Source organism: Lissotriton vulgaris, chromosome 4_1, assembly GCF_964263255.1.
Source record: "Lissotriton vulgaris chromosome 4_1, aLisVul1.2, whole genome shotgun sequence".
NCBI classification, from domain to species: Eukaryota; Metazoa; Chordata; class Amphibia; order Caudata; family Salamandridae; genus Lissotriton; species Lissotriton vulgaris.
The window spans coordinates 171,440,399-171,458,531 of record NC_141691.1 but is presented as its reverse complement, the minus strand read 5'-3'; the positions used below and the strand labels follow the sequence as shown (position 1 = coordinate 171,458,531).

The 18,133-nt window shown below is 48.9% G+C and overlaps 1 protein-coding gene across 10 annotated transcripts in view; it reads right to left on the bottom strand.

Moving 5' to 3' along the window:
- LOC147718541 (synaptotagmin-like protein 2) overlaps window positions 1-18,133 on the bottom strand; it is a 684,078-nt gene that overhangs the window by 105,001 nt on the left and 560,944 nt on the right. For all 10 annotated transcript variants that reach the window (XM_086918473.1, XM_086918472.1, XM_086918471.1 and 7 more), the window contains one exon: window positions 10,383-10,485. In XM_086918473.1, coding sequence (XP_086774599.1) covers window positions 10,383-10,485 — 103 coding nt within the window. The remainder of the gene's footprint in view (window positions 1-10,382; window positions 10,486-18,133) is intronic.

Below are 18,133 nucleotides of genomic sequence, written 5' to 3'. Positions count from 1 at the left end.
AAGGAGGCATAAATGGCTTTGACTTTATTGGAAAAAAAGTTAGCGACTCTATTGCATCCCTCCAGGGTGGCATTTAGGGGGGTATTTGAGCTGGAGACTAATGATATTTCCTTGTATATTTTAAACAGTTCGCGTGAGGAGCTCTCGGCTGCCTCAATGCGTGTCTGGAAGTATTTAGCTTTAGCTCTACGTACCGCGTACTGATAGCTTCTATGTGCTAAGCTATAGCTGTTTTTTCCCTGTTCGCTAGGGTTCCTTCTCCAGCTCCTTTCAAGTTTTTTACAATTGGACTTGATTTGCTGGAGTTCCTGCGTGAACCAAGGGGCAGTGCGTTGTCTACCTTCTTTGGCTTTACCCTTACTCATGGGAACTAGCTCATCCAAGGTGGCAACCACAAGCTGATTAAATTTGTTGTTGGCCTGATCACTATCCGTGGCAAGCGGTGGTTGCGCTTTCTGAATGGCTCGAACAAAGTTCTCTTGAGAATATTGTCTCCATTTACGTCTCATAACATTCCTAACTCCAGTCTCAGTGGCCTTATGTGGCTGGTAAGAGCACTGGAAAGGGACCAAGAAGTGGTCAGTCCAAGGGAGCTGAACGGGGGTAAGTGCCTTTATCATATCCCAACTGGCAAAAATAGGGTCCAAACAATGACCCCTCTCATGTGTGGCGGCAACGCTTAGCAAGTCCAGTTGTAGTTCTTTTAGGACTAGACGGACATCCTCTGCCTCCTTCTGTAGAGGATCATCTAGGTGTAAATTCAGATCCCCAACACCAGTACTTTGTTGTGTTTGATCGCAGTCTGAGTGACCCCTTCCAGTAAACTACTTCGGAAGTTACCCAGGGACCCTGGAGGTCTGTATATTAGGATGCCCGAAATTGCCTCGTGTTGGGTCAATTTGATGTTGAATTCACCAGCTTCACTGTTATCTATTTTTACTGGTTTCAGGGCACACTCAAAAGGGTGTTTAACAACGATAGCAATACCACCTCCCCTTCCCTTTTCTCTATCAAGTCTGTGGAGGGTGTAGCCTGGCGGTATTGTATTCACTATTTCTGGATCCGAGTGTTCTCCTAACCAGGTTTCAGTTAGAAATAGTATGTTCAGGGCCTCATCATGTAAGAGATCCCACAGTTGGAGGGAGTGTTTGCTTAAGGATCTGCAGTTTAAGAGCCCCCCATTTACAATAATCGCTTCAGGGTCAGGGACATCCACCGGTAAACACCTCCCTTTGAATGTACACTGAGGACATGGACCCAGGTCAAGTGGCTCCATCAAGTGGCGACAGGCTGTGAGTGGAGGGGGGCAGAGGTCTCTCAGCCTCTTACTTGAGTAGGACTGCAAGTGGTGCGCCTGAGATGTAGGGGTCCGGGCCCCTGGCCCCGGTCGGCCGCGGACGGGCTTGGCTTAGGCGCGGCTTCGGCGCGCGTCCGGCGCGCCCGCTGCGCCAGCCCGCTGCGCCGTCTGGTCCCTACACACATGTTATAGGTGGAGAGGAGGGCGTGAGGCCGGCGCGACTAGAGCGCAGCCCCAGCCCACACCCAAGATGGCGCCCGCCGCCGCCTCAACCGGGAAGTAAAACGGCTGGGCGAGGCTGTCAGCGAAGAATATAGCGTGTGTAGGGGTGTTAGAGTGCCTAATATAAATTCCCACTTAGCTCTGAGAATAAAAGCCCCCCCAGAATAAAAAATATATCAAAGATAAAATCGCGATCTAAAATCAAATTTCGTCAGCACAGGTACAGCAGAAACTCAGTGATGCTCGTTAGGTAGCTCGCAGCCCTAGTCCTCCCTCTAGGGAGAGCTCTATCAGGCAGCGAGCAACTGGAAGAGACCTGCTAATGTGTGAGTTAAACACAAATACATTTTTGGGGTTAGAATCAGCAAACTATTTTATGATGGCTTAGAAACCGTAACAGGCTTCTGGACCGCTTGCTTTCCTTTCTGTGTGGGTGCACCCTAATTTTTTCTTTTTTCTTTTAATTTACCATTCTACATGTTTGTGTGCTTTGTAAGAACGCTAATTGTAAAATGGCTACAATGCTTCATGTTCCATGCATGCACATTGGCAGCCATCTTGGAATGTATTTAGTTTATTAGAAAGCCCACTGCAAAATTGCCGGACATGAATTTGCTTCGCTAGTAATTGGTAAAAAAGAATTGGCCAAGACAAAAGCTCACCCTTTTAGAGCCAAGACACAATGTATTTACCAGTGCTTGTATTAGTTTGTATTTAGTACTCTATGGGGGTGCTCGTGCTTTCTTACACTCCTCAGCTGTTTTCTGTGCCCTTATGTGCTATATTTTTACTCCATTCCCTCATGATTCCAGTACCACTCTCCATCCCACTTTTAATTTCAAATGTGTTTTATTGATTTTAAAAGCAGTAATAGGCATCGTGACACAGTGGAAAGGCAATCGGCATATACATCGGACGGAACAGACAAGCATGTCTTCCCTGAAAATGGAAGAAAAGGTGAGGTACATATGCCAGAGCAAGAATACGATGTCAAGGAGGCAAATGGTAAACAGTGCAAAAAGGCAGAATAATAAGAACAAAACCCAAACACCCCTCCCATTCCCAACTCGTCCCTCCCTCCCCCACCCCAACCAGTGTGCCAGGTGTCAGAAACAGGTCGAGTAGTAGTCCAATAGTGAGTGATGTGAATAAACGAGGGTTCACCGAGGTTCATGCATGGCATCAGTAAGGCGCAGAACGCGGAGGTATCTAGGACATGTGATCTCATTGAATTCCTTAGACAGGAGGGATAGCAATGGAAGACCTTTTGAAATGCAGCAGTGGTATGTTTAAGTGAGGCCTGAATGCGTTCCATCCCCAGGGTGAACCAGAGCTTGTGTAGCCATCCCTTGTGTGTGGGTTTAGTGGTTGAGCCCCATAGTGATAAGACGTGTTGTGTAGCTGCCTGTACGGCGATCCCCATTTGGCGACCCGCATAGATTTCAAGGGGAAAGGTGAGTGCGTTAGGGACGCCCAGTATAGCATAGGCCGGGAACCTTGGGATTTCGGTATCAAAGGTGGAATCAATGTCATCCAGGACCGCCTCTCAGTAATTCCGGATCTCCTGACAGTCCCAAAGGAGATGGGTTAACGTGCCTCGCTCCCCACATCCCCTCCAGCATAGTGCACTGTGCAATGGATTCCCTTTGTGAAGCCGGGCCGGGGTAAGGTGCCAATACATTGCCAGCTTCACTGCAGTTTCCCTGGCCGCCGTATTGCGTGTGGTATGTGAGGCCCTGTAGTATATGTAGCTCCATTGTTTAGGTGTTAATGCCCTACCCAGTTCAGCTTCCCAACGCTTTTGACCCGGTGTTTTACCTGGAGTGGGTGGTGGCATGAGCATTTTGTAGATGTCCGAGATAAGATGTCTGTCCGTATCTTTGGTCAGTAACCATTTCTCAAAAATTGTCATTGGCCGTCCTACCATGGTGGCGGTGGCCGGGTTAGTGAGCCAATGTTGAAGCTGGAAATATTGGAAAAGGTGGGGGTTCTCTATCGTGTATCCCTGTTTGATTTCTGAGAGGGGAAGAAAGCCCCGCAAGTCGAAGAGGTCGCCGGCAGAACGGCAGGCGGTACCGCGCCACTGCGAAAAAGCATACGGGTCATTGCCCGGCAGGAACTCCGGGTTGTCTAGGATGGGAGTAAATGGGGAGGGGAAGGTTGTTAAGCCCCTCTTGACAGCGACGGTGTCCCAGACCCTCATAGTTGTACGAGTGATAGGCGAATTCAAGAGGTAACACGGCCGATGCTGCCGGGCGAGGAAGGGAACCCTCCAGAGAGGCGTCTGAGCCATAGCCCTATCTTGGAAAAGCCACCTCTTCTCGGACTCTGGCCTATACCACTCCACCAGGTAGCAAAGTTGAGAGGCTTGGAAATACTGCAGCAGATTGGGAACACCAAGACCACCCTCATCCATGCTCCAGTACGCTAACTGCTTGTGTAAGCGCGCACGTTTCCCTTCCCAGATTAAATGGTGGAGAGCGGCCTGTAGGTCTGTCAGGGTGCCTGCGGGGGTGCGACCGGGAGAGTCTGAAAAAGATATAGGAGCTTGGTCAAGACCGACATCTTCACCGCTGCGACCCTCCCTAGTAGAGAGAGGGGCTGCTTTGACCAGCGTGCGAGATCCGCCCGGATCTGGGCAGCGAGGGTCTTGTAGTTAAGTGCTATTGTCGACTCCGTCGAGGAAGTGAGGGTGATTTCCAGGTAAGGAAGTTGTGTGGTGAGCTGGAGACCACTCCTGTGCACAACGGCAGAGTCGACGGAGTGTGCGTTTATGCCCAGAGGTAATATCAGGGATTTCCCCCTATTAGTTCGAAAGCCCGAGACAGTACCAAACGAGTCAAGCTCCTCCATAAAGGCGGGTATAGAGCGGCCCGGATTGTCGAGAGCAGCTATTACATCATCGGCATAGAGGCTTATCGTATGGGGTTCGTGACCAAAAGTGATGCCCCGAATTTCAGGGTTGTCCCGGATCTTCTGCGCCAGGGGCTCTATGTACAGGGAGAACAGGGGGGAGGGGGGAAGGGGACACCCTTGTCTCGTGCCACGTTGAATTTCAAACGGGTTTGAACAAAGGCTACCCAACCGGGCCCGAGCTTGGGGGTGGTGGTAACAGCAGGCAATGCAAGACCGAAAGCGGTCACCCAGCCGAAAACGCGTCAGGACTCGCTGTAGATAGGTCCAGTCTACGCGGTCAAACGCCTTTTCAGCGTCAATGGCTAGCAGTGCGGAATCCGAGTCCTGAAAATGGGCCTTGTCTATCAAATGGAGTACCCGTTTGGTGGTATCACTGCATTGACGGTTGGGCACGAAACCCGATTGGTCAGGCTCTAAAATCCCAGGCAGGCAGGGACCAAGACGCGCAGCCAGAATGCCAGTGAAGAGTTTCAGGTCGAGGTTCAGTAACCAAATAGGACGGAGCGCGGAGCAATGCGTGGGTTTTTTACCCGGTTTAGGCAGTACCACCACTTCGGCTACTAACATATCTGGGGGGATGGAACTAGGGCCTTCAAAAGAGTTGAAGAGTCGAGTAAGTACAGGAGCTAGCAACTGGCTGAAGGTTTTGTAAAAACCTGCTGAGAATCCGTCTGGCCCCGGGGATTTAAGCGGGCGAAGACGGAATATAGCTGCCAACACCTCTTCCAGGCGAATGGGGGCGTCCAAGGCGTCGGCATTTGCTTGGGAAAATTTGGTGATCGCAGTTGTGTTCAAATATGCGTCGATCTCCTCAGAGGACGTCGCCTCGGCTCCGTACAGTGAGGCATAATAGGATCGAAATGCTTCGGCAACCTGAGTTTCCTCCGTGAGGACAACACCAGAGTCGTCTGTAAGGCCGGTGATCTTGGAGTGTTGGGTCCTAGCTTTCAGGGCACTGGCAAGTAAGCGGCCCGTTTTGTTACCCCCGACATAGTATGTATGGCGAAGGCGGAGCGCAGAGAATTTTGCCCTGTCAGTGTCTAGAATGGCTAATTGGGCCCTGGCCACTTTCAGTTGTCTCCAGACACGTGGAGCGCAGGTGCGACTGTGGACCCTCTCCAGTTCTGAAACCCGAGCGGTGAGGTCGTCTCTTTTCGCTTTACGATCCTTGGCCTCTGCGGCGGCTATAGCAATGAGTTCACTGCAGGTGCCAGATTTCAGGGCCCCCCAAAGAGCCGACATAGATATTTCCGGCGTGTCGTTGATGGCTAAGTAGTCGACGATACATTTGTGAAGTCTTTTAGTGACTTCCGGACGCTGTAATAGGGTTTCACGTAGGAGCCACGAACCCTGGGGTCGAGGGGGCGTAGAGATTTTGAGCGACAATTCCACAGCGTCATGATCCGAAATGGCCGCAGGCAGTATGCTAACCTCATCAAGGGTTGTGAGCAGCTCCGAGGAGCCTATGAAATGGTCTAGCCTAGCATATGTGCGGTGCACGTGTGAGTAAAAGGTGAATTGCGTCGCGGTCGGATGTTTGGCCCTCCAGAGGTCCACAAGACCCCTCTCCCGCAGCCACTCGAGTCCAGTCGCCGAAATAGCGCCTGTCTCCCCGTAGCGGTGCCCCGACCTATCCTTGTGCGTATCCATGACTATGTTGAGGTCCCCACCCAGGAGCAGAAGTGAGTTAGAGGATTGAAGTGACTCTGAGGTTGCACCTTTCAGAAACGTCTCTTGTCCCGTATTCGGGGCGTAGATAGAACCAACCATAAGGTGTGTGCCGCCAATCAAAAGTGTATAGGCCAAAAGGCGACCCTTAATATCACCTGCCTTGTCCCCCACCCGTCCCCGGAAGTGTCTAGATATTAGAACCGCCACCCCGGCTTTCTTCGGAGGGAGAGAGGAAAAGAACTGCTGTGGAAAGGCGCGGGAGCGCATTCTATGCCAGTCTTTGGGCAGAAGGTGAGTTTCCTGCCATAAACAAATTTCAGCCCCTGAGTTTTCTAGGTAGGAAATAACAGCTCTCCTTTTGATAGGATTATTCAGCCCTTTCACATTAAGGGTCAGCACTTTTAAAGTGGAGTCAGCCATGGTAAGGAGGGCATGTGGGGTAGCGCAGAGTCAGAATCACGTTTTCGTGGCACATAGGAATGCAAGGATCCAGCCAGCCCATGGGCATCCCCGGGAACCTCGGCCCCAGGAAGGAACATGCGTGAAGCATCACCTCCATAAGCAAACGAGAAAGAGGCGCTAACGGGAGAAAGCAATCCAAGCAGTGGGGGCAAATGTGCAGTATAACAATTCTGTTCGGAAACACCCCATGTGGCGCACCGGATCCCCCACAATACCCCCGTGGGTCACAGTCAGCCCCAGCTGAGGAGGGCAAATGAAGAACATAGCAAACCCATCATTGACAAAACCCTTTTGGCACACTGGTTCCCACCCACAGTCCCACCCATAGTCTCCAATCAACTCCAACTGAGCCCATGCCCCACCCTCCCTTTCCCCGTTTCAACTCCAGGACGTGAACCCCAATACCCAGATCCAACCACCCGGCCCTCCCCACCCACCACCCAGTCCCCAACACCCAAACTCCAAGAACATGCAGTCCCAGTCCTGTCAGATCATAAAGGGCCATGGAAAAGTTACGTAGTGGGGTCATGTCCAGCGGCGCCCATCGTGGCTCCCCGCCCGGAGCCCCCCCGGCCCGTGAGCATGGCATGTGTTATAAGTAACCCCCCAACAGGTCCAGGATCATTTGGAGGGTGAAGTTTCCCTGGCTACTTCTGCCACCGTGGTCGCCCTTTCCTGTGTGATGATGTGGGCCTCTGGTTTCAAACGTTGCGAGGGGGTCTTTCTGCGGTTCACGGTTTGCCATCCATCTCTAGAGGGCCCCTGAGAGAGTCTCACTGGTGGTGTGTCCTCCCCCCAGTCAAGTTCCAATAGAGCGCACGTGTCTTTGAGGGAGCGCATTTGATGTAGGGACCCGTTCCATTAAAAGATCAGCCGGAACGGATGACCCCAGGAATACGTAACCCCTTGTTGCCGCAAGAAGTCCGTTGCCACTTTAAATGCCTTCCTTTTTTGTAACGTGATAGCTGAGAGATCTTGGTATAGGGCGACGGAGTACCCCTTGAATTGGAGCAGCTGCGCTGTTCTGGCCTCCATGAGGATCCTCTCTTTGAGCGGAAAGTCAGGAAGGAAGGCCAAGATGTCCGGCGGTGGGGCAGCAGTGCGCCTGGGTAGCCCCACGCTATGTGCCCTGTCGATTCGAATGGGAAAGTCAGCGGGTTCTCCCAAGATGTGTCGAAAGAGGTCTTGCAAATAGCTAGTGACGTCCGCCCCTTCCGCTTTTTGAGGTACCCCCCGGACCCGTATGTTATTGCGACGGGAGCGGTTTTCAAGGTCTTCCGCGTGGGCCTGAAGGTCCAGTTGTTGATCTGTAAGTCGCAGAACTTCCTGCTGTAGCTGTTCAATTTCGCTGCTTCTGGCCTGGTCAGTCTCCTCGATGGCGACTACACGCTCCCCAAGACCCTCCTCGTCTCTTCGGAGCTCCCTCACCTCTCCGGCCACGTCTTGTTTCAGTGATTTGAAATCTTCCGGGAGAGAGTTGAACAGAGTCTCCAGGAAGGTCCTAGTAATAGGCGCCTGGTCTTCAGTTGACTCCAGCGACATTTTTGCGGTCTCTGGAGAGGGTGGTTCTTTACCGGGTTTGCGTTGGGGCCTCGCCAGCAATTCCGGGAGGGTCTGAGTTGCTCTCTTCCCCATGGGGTTAGCCATAGCGCGGCTAGATGTTGGATCAGGCGGGCTCGAGGACTTCCAGGGATTCGGGAGTGAAGGCAAAGGCCTGGAGGTGGCAGTATGAGGGCCAGGTACGGTGCAAGGAGGCGACCCAGTTCCCGGGGACCGGTCACCACACCAGCGGCCCGAGGGTAAGCAGAAGGCCGCACCGGGGGCCAGGCGGCTCCCTCCCAGTCCCCAGCAAGGCTCAGGCAGCAATTGGGGGCAGACCACCAGACTCTCGACAGGCGGTTACTCACAGCTCCAGCCGGGTCCCGGACAGACAACCGCTCCCAGGGCAAGCACCCAGGGGCTCACCGGGGTGCACACCGCCCCCGCACAGCTCCAGCAGGGTAGTATAGTCTCTAGGCCCAACTTTCGGCCCAGCCAGGACCCGCCCCGGGAGCTCGATTTTGCCCTCCGACAACTCCCACCAGGGACCCTCTTTCACACTCCTCACCTCCATCTGTTGGCTAGTCAGGGCCGTGCACCCCCCAGGGCGTGTAGGCCGCGCTTCTCCTCGGCCCGACTCTCCGGTCGTGACCGCCGCCGTCTCAGGCCATTCAGTCTCCTGCTGGGCTCGCTTGTCAGGCTTTGCACCGATGCCCCACGCCCCGCGCAAGGGATCAGTCTGCTCTTGCAGGTGCCGAGGTCCTGGGCTGGGGGTTCACAGCTCCGCCCCCCCGGTCAGCTCAGTCCGCGTCCCAGGGGTAGCGCAGCACAGGGGGTGTGCCGCCGGGTCACTCCCGCGCTTCAGGGACCGCCAGCAAGGTCCGCAGGATGGGCAATGGCCGTGCGCCTCCCCTAGGCCCAAGACCGAGGCCTCGATTTCCCTGATGCCTGGCCGGCACCTTCACTCTCCGCCGGTCAGGTCTCAGCAGCGGCGGCTTGTACTCCGTCACCCCCCGTCCGGGGGGTCACCGATGCCGGAGAGCGGCAGCAAGGCTCAAGGGCGGCCGCCGGAGTCAGCAAGGATCGAGGGTGGGTGAGAGCCAGAAGGGAGCCGACTATCACTGCGGGGTGGCCGCCATCTTGGGAGCCGCCGCAGATCAATCGTTCGGTGCCAGAGCAGCCCCAGAAGGCGCACAAGCCAGACGGCTACAGTTCGGGGGCGACCGCTGGTTGCAGAGACCCAGCAGCCGAGGTTTGTGGCGATTTGGGGGGGTTAAGCTGTTCTGTAGGAGGCCTCAGGAGGAACCAGGGCAGGGAGCCACGGCAACCCGCGTCCGGCTAGGTAGCCATCTTGGCCACGCCCCCTCTCCATCCCACTTTTAACTCTATTATATTTTTATGAGGGTTTAATAGCTGCAGTGTGGTGCCAGACCACTTATTTCCTTTTTTGTGGTTGTGTGCCTTTTTATAGTTATTTCTCTTACATATATTTTAGTGGTGTAACATAAGCATCCGTCATCGGTACATTAGAAATAGCAGCCAAGGCTCACTATGCATGCACAGTTGCACACATATCGATAGCCATCTTGGCATGGTGTTGTTAAATAAAACATTCACTGCAAAATTGCCAGCCATGACTACCTGTGTGTTACAAAGCAAGTAAAACAACATTGGCAAAGCTGTCACAAACCATTGATACATACCTTTCCAACTTGTAAATAGGAGGTAGGGTGCCCTTTTTTACATCTGTCTTTTTGTGATTCGGAAGTGGTCACTAAAGCCGTTTTACAAGTCAGAAAGACGTTTCCAACTCATAAAGGGGTTTTGTACATTGTAAAAAGCCCTAATGTGGCTGCAAAGCCTGTACATTTGCTACTATTAGGGTTTTTGACTTAAAAGGGCTTTGTACACGAGGCGCTTTACACCCAATTCTCACCAACACTGGCAGATAAAGTAGTCCTATTTAATAATCTGCTCATTTCCCTTTTACAAACTTTTACAAATCACAGCATGCAGAAAAAACAACATTATATATTACTGCCATTTTAAGCAATCTGATTGGCTGAGATAATCTCATAATTATTTATAGTCTGCTGATAAAAAGCTTTTGAAAATAGTGTGCATACTTGTGCATTAACAAATGAAGACAGGAAAGGTAAACAGAGATTTTAATTTCAACTCAAAAAAACAATCAAAGTGCGCTTTAAAACGCGGAGTGAAGGCTCACTTCATTGCGAGAATTCAACAGTCAGTGCCACAAAAGTTGTATTCTTACTCTAAGGATTTCATTGTACACAGGGTTGATTGTTCTCCTCTTCACTGACGTCTTCCTCTTGCCCATCCGTGCTTTGTCTGGGAGGAGATACGTTTTGACATACCTGAAAAACACACATTTCACCTCGTAAGAGTTTCATCTCCCACAGGTCTCATTGAGTAGCTGTGAACCTTGAAATCCTGCCCGGTATGTGAGCTCACAAAGAACATGTGACTGGCGGCCAGGAGGCCAAGACTGGACAGTTTGTACAATTATAATCCTTTCAGTCAGATGGTTTTATAAAACACAGAATTGCCAGCTCAGCGAGTTTTCCCCCCACACTTTATTATTTTTTCTTGTACACATTTTACTTGATCATGCCTGTTGAACTGGTCCTTTTTGCAGGGTAACCCCCAAAAGTGTTTGCCTTCACCCCTCCTGTTTTGCTTAATTCGCTTTTGTTGGCTTTGGGACTATGTACACTTCACCACTACCAAACACCGCTAAAGTGCTTGTGCTTAGTACTTAAAATTGCAAAATTGGCTTACACCTAATTGACACATTTAATGTACTTATAAGTTCTTAAAAAACTAGTACTGCAGGTATCCAGGAGCTGTAAATTAAATGCTACTACTGGGCCTGCAACACTTATTTTACCCTTCCCAACTTAAGTAGCCGTCTCGGGCCTGCCATTGCAGCCTGTGTGTGCAATTTTAAACTGCCAATTCAACCTGGCAAACAAACCTCTTGCAAAGCCTAAAACTCCCTTTATAAAACATATAAGTAACCCTAAACAGTGCATTGTTTTTAAAAAAAATGGATATGTACTTTTAAACTTTACATGTCCAGGTAATGAAAAACTCACAACACTGTTTTTATTATTGTGAGGCCTATCTTTCTCATAGGATAACATTGGTTACCTTATTATATTTAATAAGTGATAACCTTTGATTCAAAACAGGTAGAAACATGATTTTTACCCTCAAATGAATTGTAATTTTAAACCTTCTTTAATGATAAAGTCGAATTTTATGTGACAATTCTGAAAAATTCCCTTTTTAGAAAGTTGGCATTTTCCATACCTAATCACTTGGTAGCTGCAGCCTGTTCCTGGGTCACTGATTAGGTATAGCTGGCAGTTGGCCTTTGAATGCGCCTCCCAGACAACCAGACGATAGAGGGCTTGGGCATGCGCATTTCTCGGAAATGTGCATGCACATGCATGGGCGCATGCGCAGTTTTCTCAAAGAATTACCCAGACAGCGAAGAAGAGGAGGAGGGCAGCCCGGGGACACCGCATGCCAGGTAAGTGGTTTTGATTTAATTTTAAGTCATGTTGAGTTCATTGTTAATATAGGGGAGTGGAGGCGGGTGGCATAGTGTAGCGGAATTCCACAGTTTGTTTGCAACTCCGTGGACCTCTGTGTAGCCCCACTACGCCCGGGGTTACCTTACATATACTTACCATGAGTGGGAAAGACATGCGTTGTAAAGGTAACAGCATACATTGTGAGTCATTCATTCCTTTTTAGGGCTCGCGACTGCATTGCAGTGTGCAGCACTGTCGCGCAGCGAGAGCCTTTTTGTATGGGGTTTTGAAAGCTGACCATACGCTTGTGTGTGTGGTCAGGCTTTCGCTGCAGGCATTGGCTTTCGCGTGTTTTTAAAGGCACACGATTGGGCAAAGGCGGGCTTATGTCCCGCCTTTGCAACGCCCATTCCCGACGGTGGCTAGCATGCGCAGCAGCACGCGTTCGCCTCGCTGCCACGCTCCCTCCCCCCGCTCCTCTGTCTGTGGTGCTCGCGCACCACTACTTTCGATTCCTTGCCCTGCTCATCTGTGGTGCGCCGCTAGCATGGCCTTAGCGCGGTCGCTTTCGCAGCCGCGCGGCCCACTTGTTTTGCATATCTCACCCACTACTCCTTCTTCCACGGACATGATGGGCAGCTGCTGAGAAAGTCCTGAAGGTACGACATCTCTATTATTCCCCCCCAATCAACCCCCACCCCCCCACTCTTTCTGGCAAACTTTTTTTTTTTGCAACTTCAAACACCGCCCCTGTCCTCATTTTAAAGACACTATTTCCTAGGTTGGCTCTCCGCTTGTCCTTTCTTCTTCAGTGTTTCTTATAAGGTGAAATGTTCATCACCATGGGAGGTCCTATAGTTTCTGATGAGTCCCCTGGGAACGTGTCTGTGGCAGGATTAATTTCCTTTCCGGGCAGGTTGTGGTTAGGAAGTTGTGGAACTCTATAAAAGGAGGGCCGGGAGGTGACTGGGCACAGAGGGGTTGCTGACACTGTAGGAGTAACAGGGACTTGTAGCTTTTCCTATAATAAGGCTAACAGGGACCGACACCCCAATGTGGAGAGAGGTGTCTAAAAAGCCTGGGCTGGCCGAGGTTCCAGGACCTCATGAAGCCACTTGTGGACGGCAAGGAAGAGACACTGTGTACAGAAGTGCTGCAGTGGACCAGCGCCCGTGAGCATCAGAGACATATAGTGTGATCTTGGGAAAGAACCTGAAGTGAAACCATGAAAAAACATAACCATATGAGTGAACACCAAAATTACATGTCTACATTATTTATTTCCTATATAACAACCTGTAGGAAGGTAGTAGCTACGTTAGGGGATGGAGCTCAGTGGTAGAGTGCATGCTTTGCATGTATGAGGCCTTGAGTTCAATCCCGGCATCTCCAGTTGGGATTTTTATTAATTTAGATCTCAGAATAAATATACATATTACTTTATGTCTTACCCACCGGATAATGTGACTTCATTTTTTGATGGTTGTGAGAGAAGTGCAAGCAGTAACGTCCTACAACACCCCTCGAATGCTTTGAATATTTCTTTTCTGTGATGCTTTATATTGAAAGAAGTGGATATGACGAGATTTGACCCACACTGCTCATTTTTGGGATGTGGTTAAAGTACGTACTTGATTTGTAAAGCGCCACAAGGCTGCTGTGTGGTAGGTTCAGCCCCCTCTATTGAGTGGCAGCTCCTGGTTTCCTACTTCCCTGAACAGCATTATAATTAAACTAGGAAGGAGGGGTGGACGTGAGATTTAAGGGGCATGACAAAAGGTGGGGCTCTACAGGAGGGGTGGGCTAACCGCTTGGTGTAAACACATAAACTACATTTATGCGATTCTGACAGGGTGCCACCCAACCTGTATTTTGGCTCCTCCTCGAAGTTCTGTTATTGCATCAAAATATATAAAACAACAATTGTTCTACAGCTAAAACCAGCCAGGACTATTGGATTTGTCAATGGCTGTTAAACATTTAAGATACACATACAAGACAAGTCCTTCATGTGTCTCCTTGCTCGCCGGACATTGTTTCCAGCCGCTTACTCATGTTTGACAGCCCAGTGGTTTAGGGGGTTTATAGTCTGAGTTTGCTTTCATTGGCTCTTTTGGTATTACAAGAGCTTTCCTAGCTCCACCCGCGAGAGTATATTTTGTTTTTTGGCATTCTGGGCTTTATAGTGGTGGTGTTGTCATTTTAGAGAACCCTTAGACTGATTGAGGTACTCAGACAAGCTTGCGAGCTCAGTGCTGTCGACGAGGGGAGTAGAGCTATTATATTATTTATATAGCACTTCATACTACACCTTTAGACGCCAAAGGGCAGGACAAAGAGACATATTTCAAGACAAATGCTGATGAGTTGTATTTGCCAATTAACCTGGAGGTGGAGGGACGACTTCTTTTGGAGGCATAAGTATAGAAAACATTTAAAAAAGATTTTGTTTTTAGCTCAACACAGTTTTCTTCTGTGTGTCTTCTGTGACACTGTACGGGTCTGTTGTTCTAGCAAGGAGTGATTCGGCGATGATGTCATCAGCACGAGATCTCCTTCAGCCAGCCCCCAGACCTGTCTGAGGCAAGGTACATACCACATTGCATGCCTCTGATTCGCGTGCATCAACTCTCAAGGGTCAACACAACGCACTTGAATAAGTTTAACAAGCACAGACTGGAGAATATTTCTAGCTGATTTTGGTGTTTGGTCATTTGGTGCAATAACTGGTTCAATGTCAGATGCTAGAGAACAACGTCCAAAGGCACAAGAAGTCAAAGTAGGATATTGTGAATTGTAACTCTGAGAGATAATGATTTCAGTGCACAACATTTACCTCTGAGGCCCAGACGCAGGAGTGATTATGTCCTCAAGATGGCCACCACCCTTGTGTTTTAACCTTGACACAAAGTCCTCTATGTGATCTGGTGTTGGAGGCAGAATCAACTTAGAGCACACAATCAAATAACCTTCCCCCATGAGGATGGAATCTTCTGATTGACCTCTGACTATGCCCCATGGGCGGATCCTAAAACTGTTTTACCAAGGAATACACCATTATCCCTAAAGTTACCACCATGGTGTGTGCCCTTTACCAAAGCACTCCTTCTCCCCTTGTTGGGGAGGGATCCAGGATTTATACCCTGGAGACCCCCCGAGAGAGTCCACAGCGTCAAGGGAGCCACGCACAGCGGAGGTGTGGGAATGACGGCCCTTGTTGGGGAGGGGTACAGTATTTATACCCTGCAGTCTCAGAGACCCTCTGAGAGAATCCACAGCGTAAAGGGAGCCACACACAGCAGTGGTGTGGGAATGACACGATTTCCATGCTTTTTCCTCCTCTCCCGGTTATGTTTCCTTCACCCTCCCCCACCTCTTTCATTCTTTGTCTACCTCCCCTGCTCCTATTCTGTCCCCTGAATCTCTGCCCTTGCCTGCTTTTTCCCTTACGTATATGTTTTTAACGCATGTAACTACGCTCAAGCAATTTGTAACTATGCTCTGAAACTGTGTAACTTGTAACTATGAAACTGGTAACTATGCTCTGAAACAATGCTCTTCCTCATGTAAAGCGCTCTGATACCTCCGGGTCTAGCCAGCGCTATATAAAACTTTTCAAATAAATACATACAAACGAACCTGAAAAATTTAGCAAAATTGCTTGCTTAGAACCCCTGGGACTATGAAGGATCGAGACTCCAACTGAGGCTTCACTTTGTTTTTCTTGACTTCAGCAAAATAGATTTTTCGCAATTCAAAATGCAAGTTTTCCTCAAGCACTATGCAATTTTTTTTTTAGTAACTCAATAAAAGTATTTAAAATACAAAAGTATCATGAATGTGGCTGTTAATTTGCCCTTTTCCGAGTCTCTGGCCGCGTGTCTTTCTAATAAAAATGATTTAAACTTAAATACACAATATTATTAAATGTTTATTAACACGGTTTGATATTTACCTCAAAAGACAGAAAAAGATGCCTATATTGCACACTACTTTTATTTTGGATTTTACGTAAAACCCTATTAGTACTGCATATTTTATTTAATAAAGTAGAGATGTAATTAGATGTGAATAAAGTACTTAAAGGACAATAATAAAGCAAAAAAGAGAGGCAGACTACCCTCTTCCATTCTGTACAGTGAAGCTTAGTTTTTAAGTTCAATGACAAACCAAATTTATATGTGGTTTGTCCATGATCAACTATCATGACCTTGGCTTGACCTGTATTTTCCAATACATTTAATGTGGTTAGTCCATGATCTACTAGCATGACATTGGCTTAACCTGTATTTTCCAATGCATGTCACCAGTCTTGTCACTGACATATTTTGTTGCCAGTTCTGGTAATTCCTTTAATAGATAAGGTTGTTCTGGAAGTTGTCTTCTTTCAGCTCATTGAACAGATAGGACACACCTGCCAAAATTGATTTGTGAAAAAAAAAACTAGGATTGGAAAGCTTGACATGTTGGCATCACAGTGACATGTAGTTATTGGTAACTCTAGTATCCTTTGCAGTTCCTCCTGAGAGTGAGGGGGAATCCCTGCTTCTGCCAGTGGATGTCCCAATAGGGAACTGTAGTGCTCTCAAGTTTGCCAGGTTCATACAAGCGCAGCTCATCCTGTCCAGGTTTTTACTTTGGATTCTGGGACTTGTAGCTCTGATTTCATCAAGGGACAAACCACAGTCCCAGAATGCCATGCCAACACCTGGACTGGATTAGCTACTCACATATGGACCTAGGAAAATTGAGAGCTCTGAAACATGCTTTAGCGAAAATGGACAGTCCAGCGGAGAGCTTACAGACATTATCTGGAGGTACAATGTGCCTAACAACACATGCACACTAAGATTACTGACATAAAATGATCGCAGCAGCTTACCTTCTGTGCTTTAGTTAAGGTGTCTGAGTAAAGGAAACTATTTTTATACTGCATAATGAAGGAGAGCATATATTGTCAGGCTACATCAAGACTCACCAAAAAAACCTGTGTTAAATTTTGCCATGGATAATTGCTCATCTTGTACCCTAGGACTAAATTAATTAACACTTAGCTCTATTTTTGTCAAGCACTAACCAGTTAGCATTTTATTACTAGGGTGAAAAAACACAAACATAGGCCCCTAGACGCCAACCCGGTTCCTTGAAACACAGAGTGAGGCCACAGGCACCCTATCATGTCTACGTGACCCGACTCGTCGCAACCGGTGGCGACCGGCTCTGCGCCCATTGCCTCACCGCCTGGGCTAACGTTCATGGGAGTATCATTCCTGCGTCCTCCCGAACCTTTAATACTGATGTCTGGAAACAGTATGGGCCCCAAAGGAAGAGTTGGCTTTAAGATTTCGAGGATTTCATGAAGGGCAAACAAGTCCGAGATCCTGACCAGCAATTTATCGCATTACGAAACCTAGTGGGCAAGATGTTGGACAAATCATTAAAGAACTGCCCCCAACTAATACGGCGTCTTATAATGACGTGAGAGAAGCCCCTAACAGGAAGTTCCATCACAAGTGGAACCTTGACAATGAGCACTACACGTTCAATCTTGCATCACAAGAGCGAGATGAGCCCATGACCGATTTCATCTCCCGTCTCAAACATCTAGCTCGCTATCGCGAATTTGACAATTTCAGCACTGAAGATGCACTTCGCCTACGCATCATTGATGGTTGTCAGTCAGAATTGCTACGCCGTCGACTACTAAAAAAGCACTACTCTCTCGAAGACATAGAAGATCTCACCCGAATAGACGACCAAGCGGCGGAGCATGAAAAAAAAGTGGAAGCCAGCCAAATGGAAAAGACAGAAAAAAGAGATCAGGCCCTCCGCGTACAATCTCACACTGAACCGAGTCATCGTTCAGATCATCAGCAGTCTGGAAGATCCAAGAAATTATTTCATGCTAGGTCACCTCGCACAGGAAACAAAAGCAGTCACTCCCGAAGACAACCATCGCAGTGTTATTGGTGTGGGCAAGATTACCCTCATACGGGCCCATGTCCAGCCATCGAACAACAATGCCATAGATGTGGGAAAGACAACCCTTTTGAAGTTGCCTGTCAAACACGTCGCAAGGAAACAGGACCGGTTAAGCGGAGCACAGGGTCACGTCACCATGTCAGAGCTGTACAAGGAAGAGGAGACCGACAAACAAGCTCGTCAAGATCCAGTACCCAGTCCCACAGATCACATCGATCTCAAAGGTCGACGTCCAGAGAGTCATCTGCTCTTACTCCAATATCGCAAGACAGTGACGAATATGTATACATGGTGGCAGATCCAGACAGACTAAAAAAGTATCCACAGATAGACATTCAGATGGGATGACACTCTGCCAAGTTTGTTCTAGACACAGGTGCATCGCTTAACTACATCTGCGCCACCGAGTACCAGAGAATGAAACCTAAACCAAAACTGGAACCAGCCGCAGTACGAGTCTACCATGGATGTCCAGAGAACC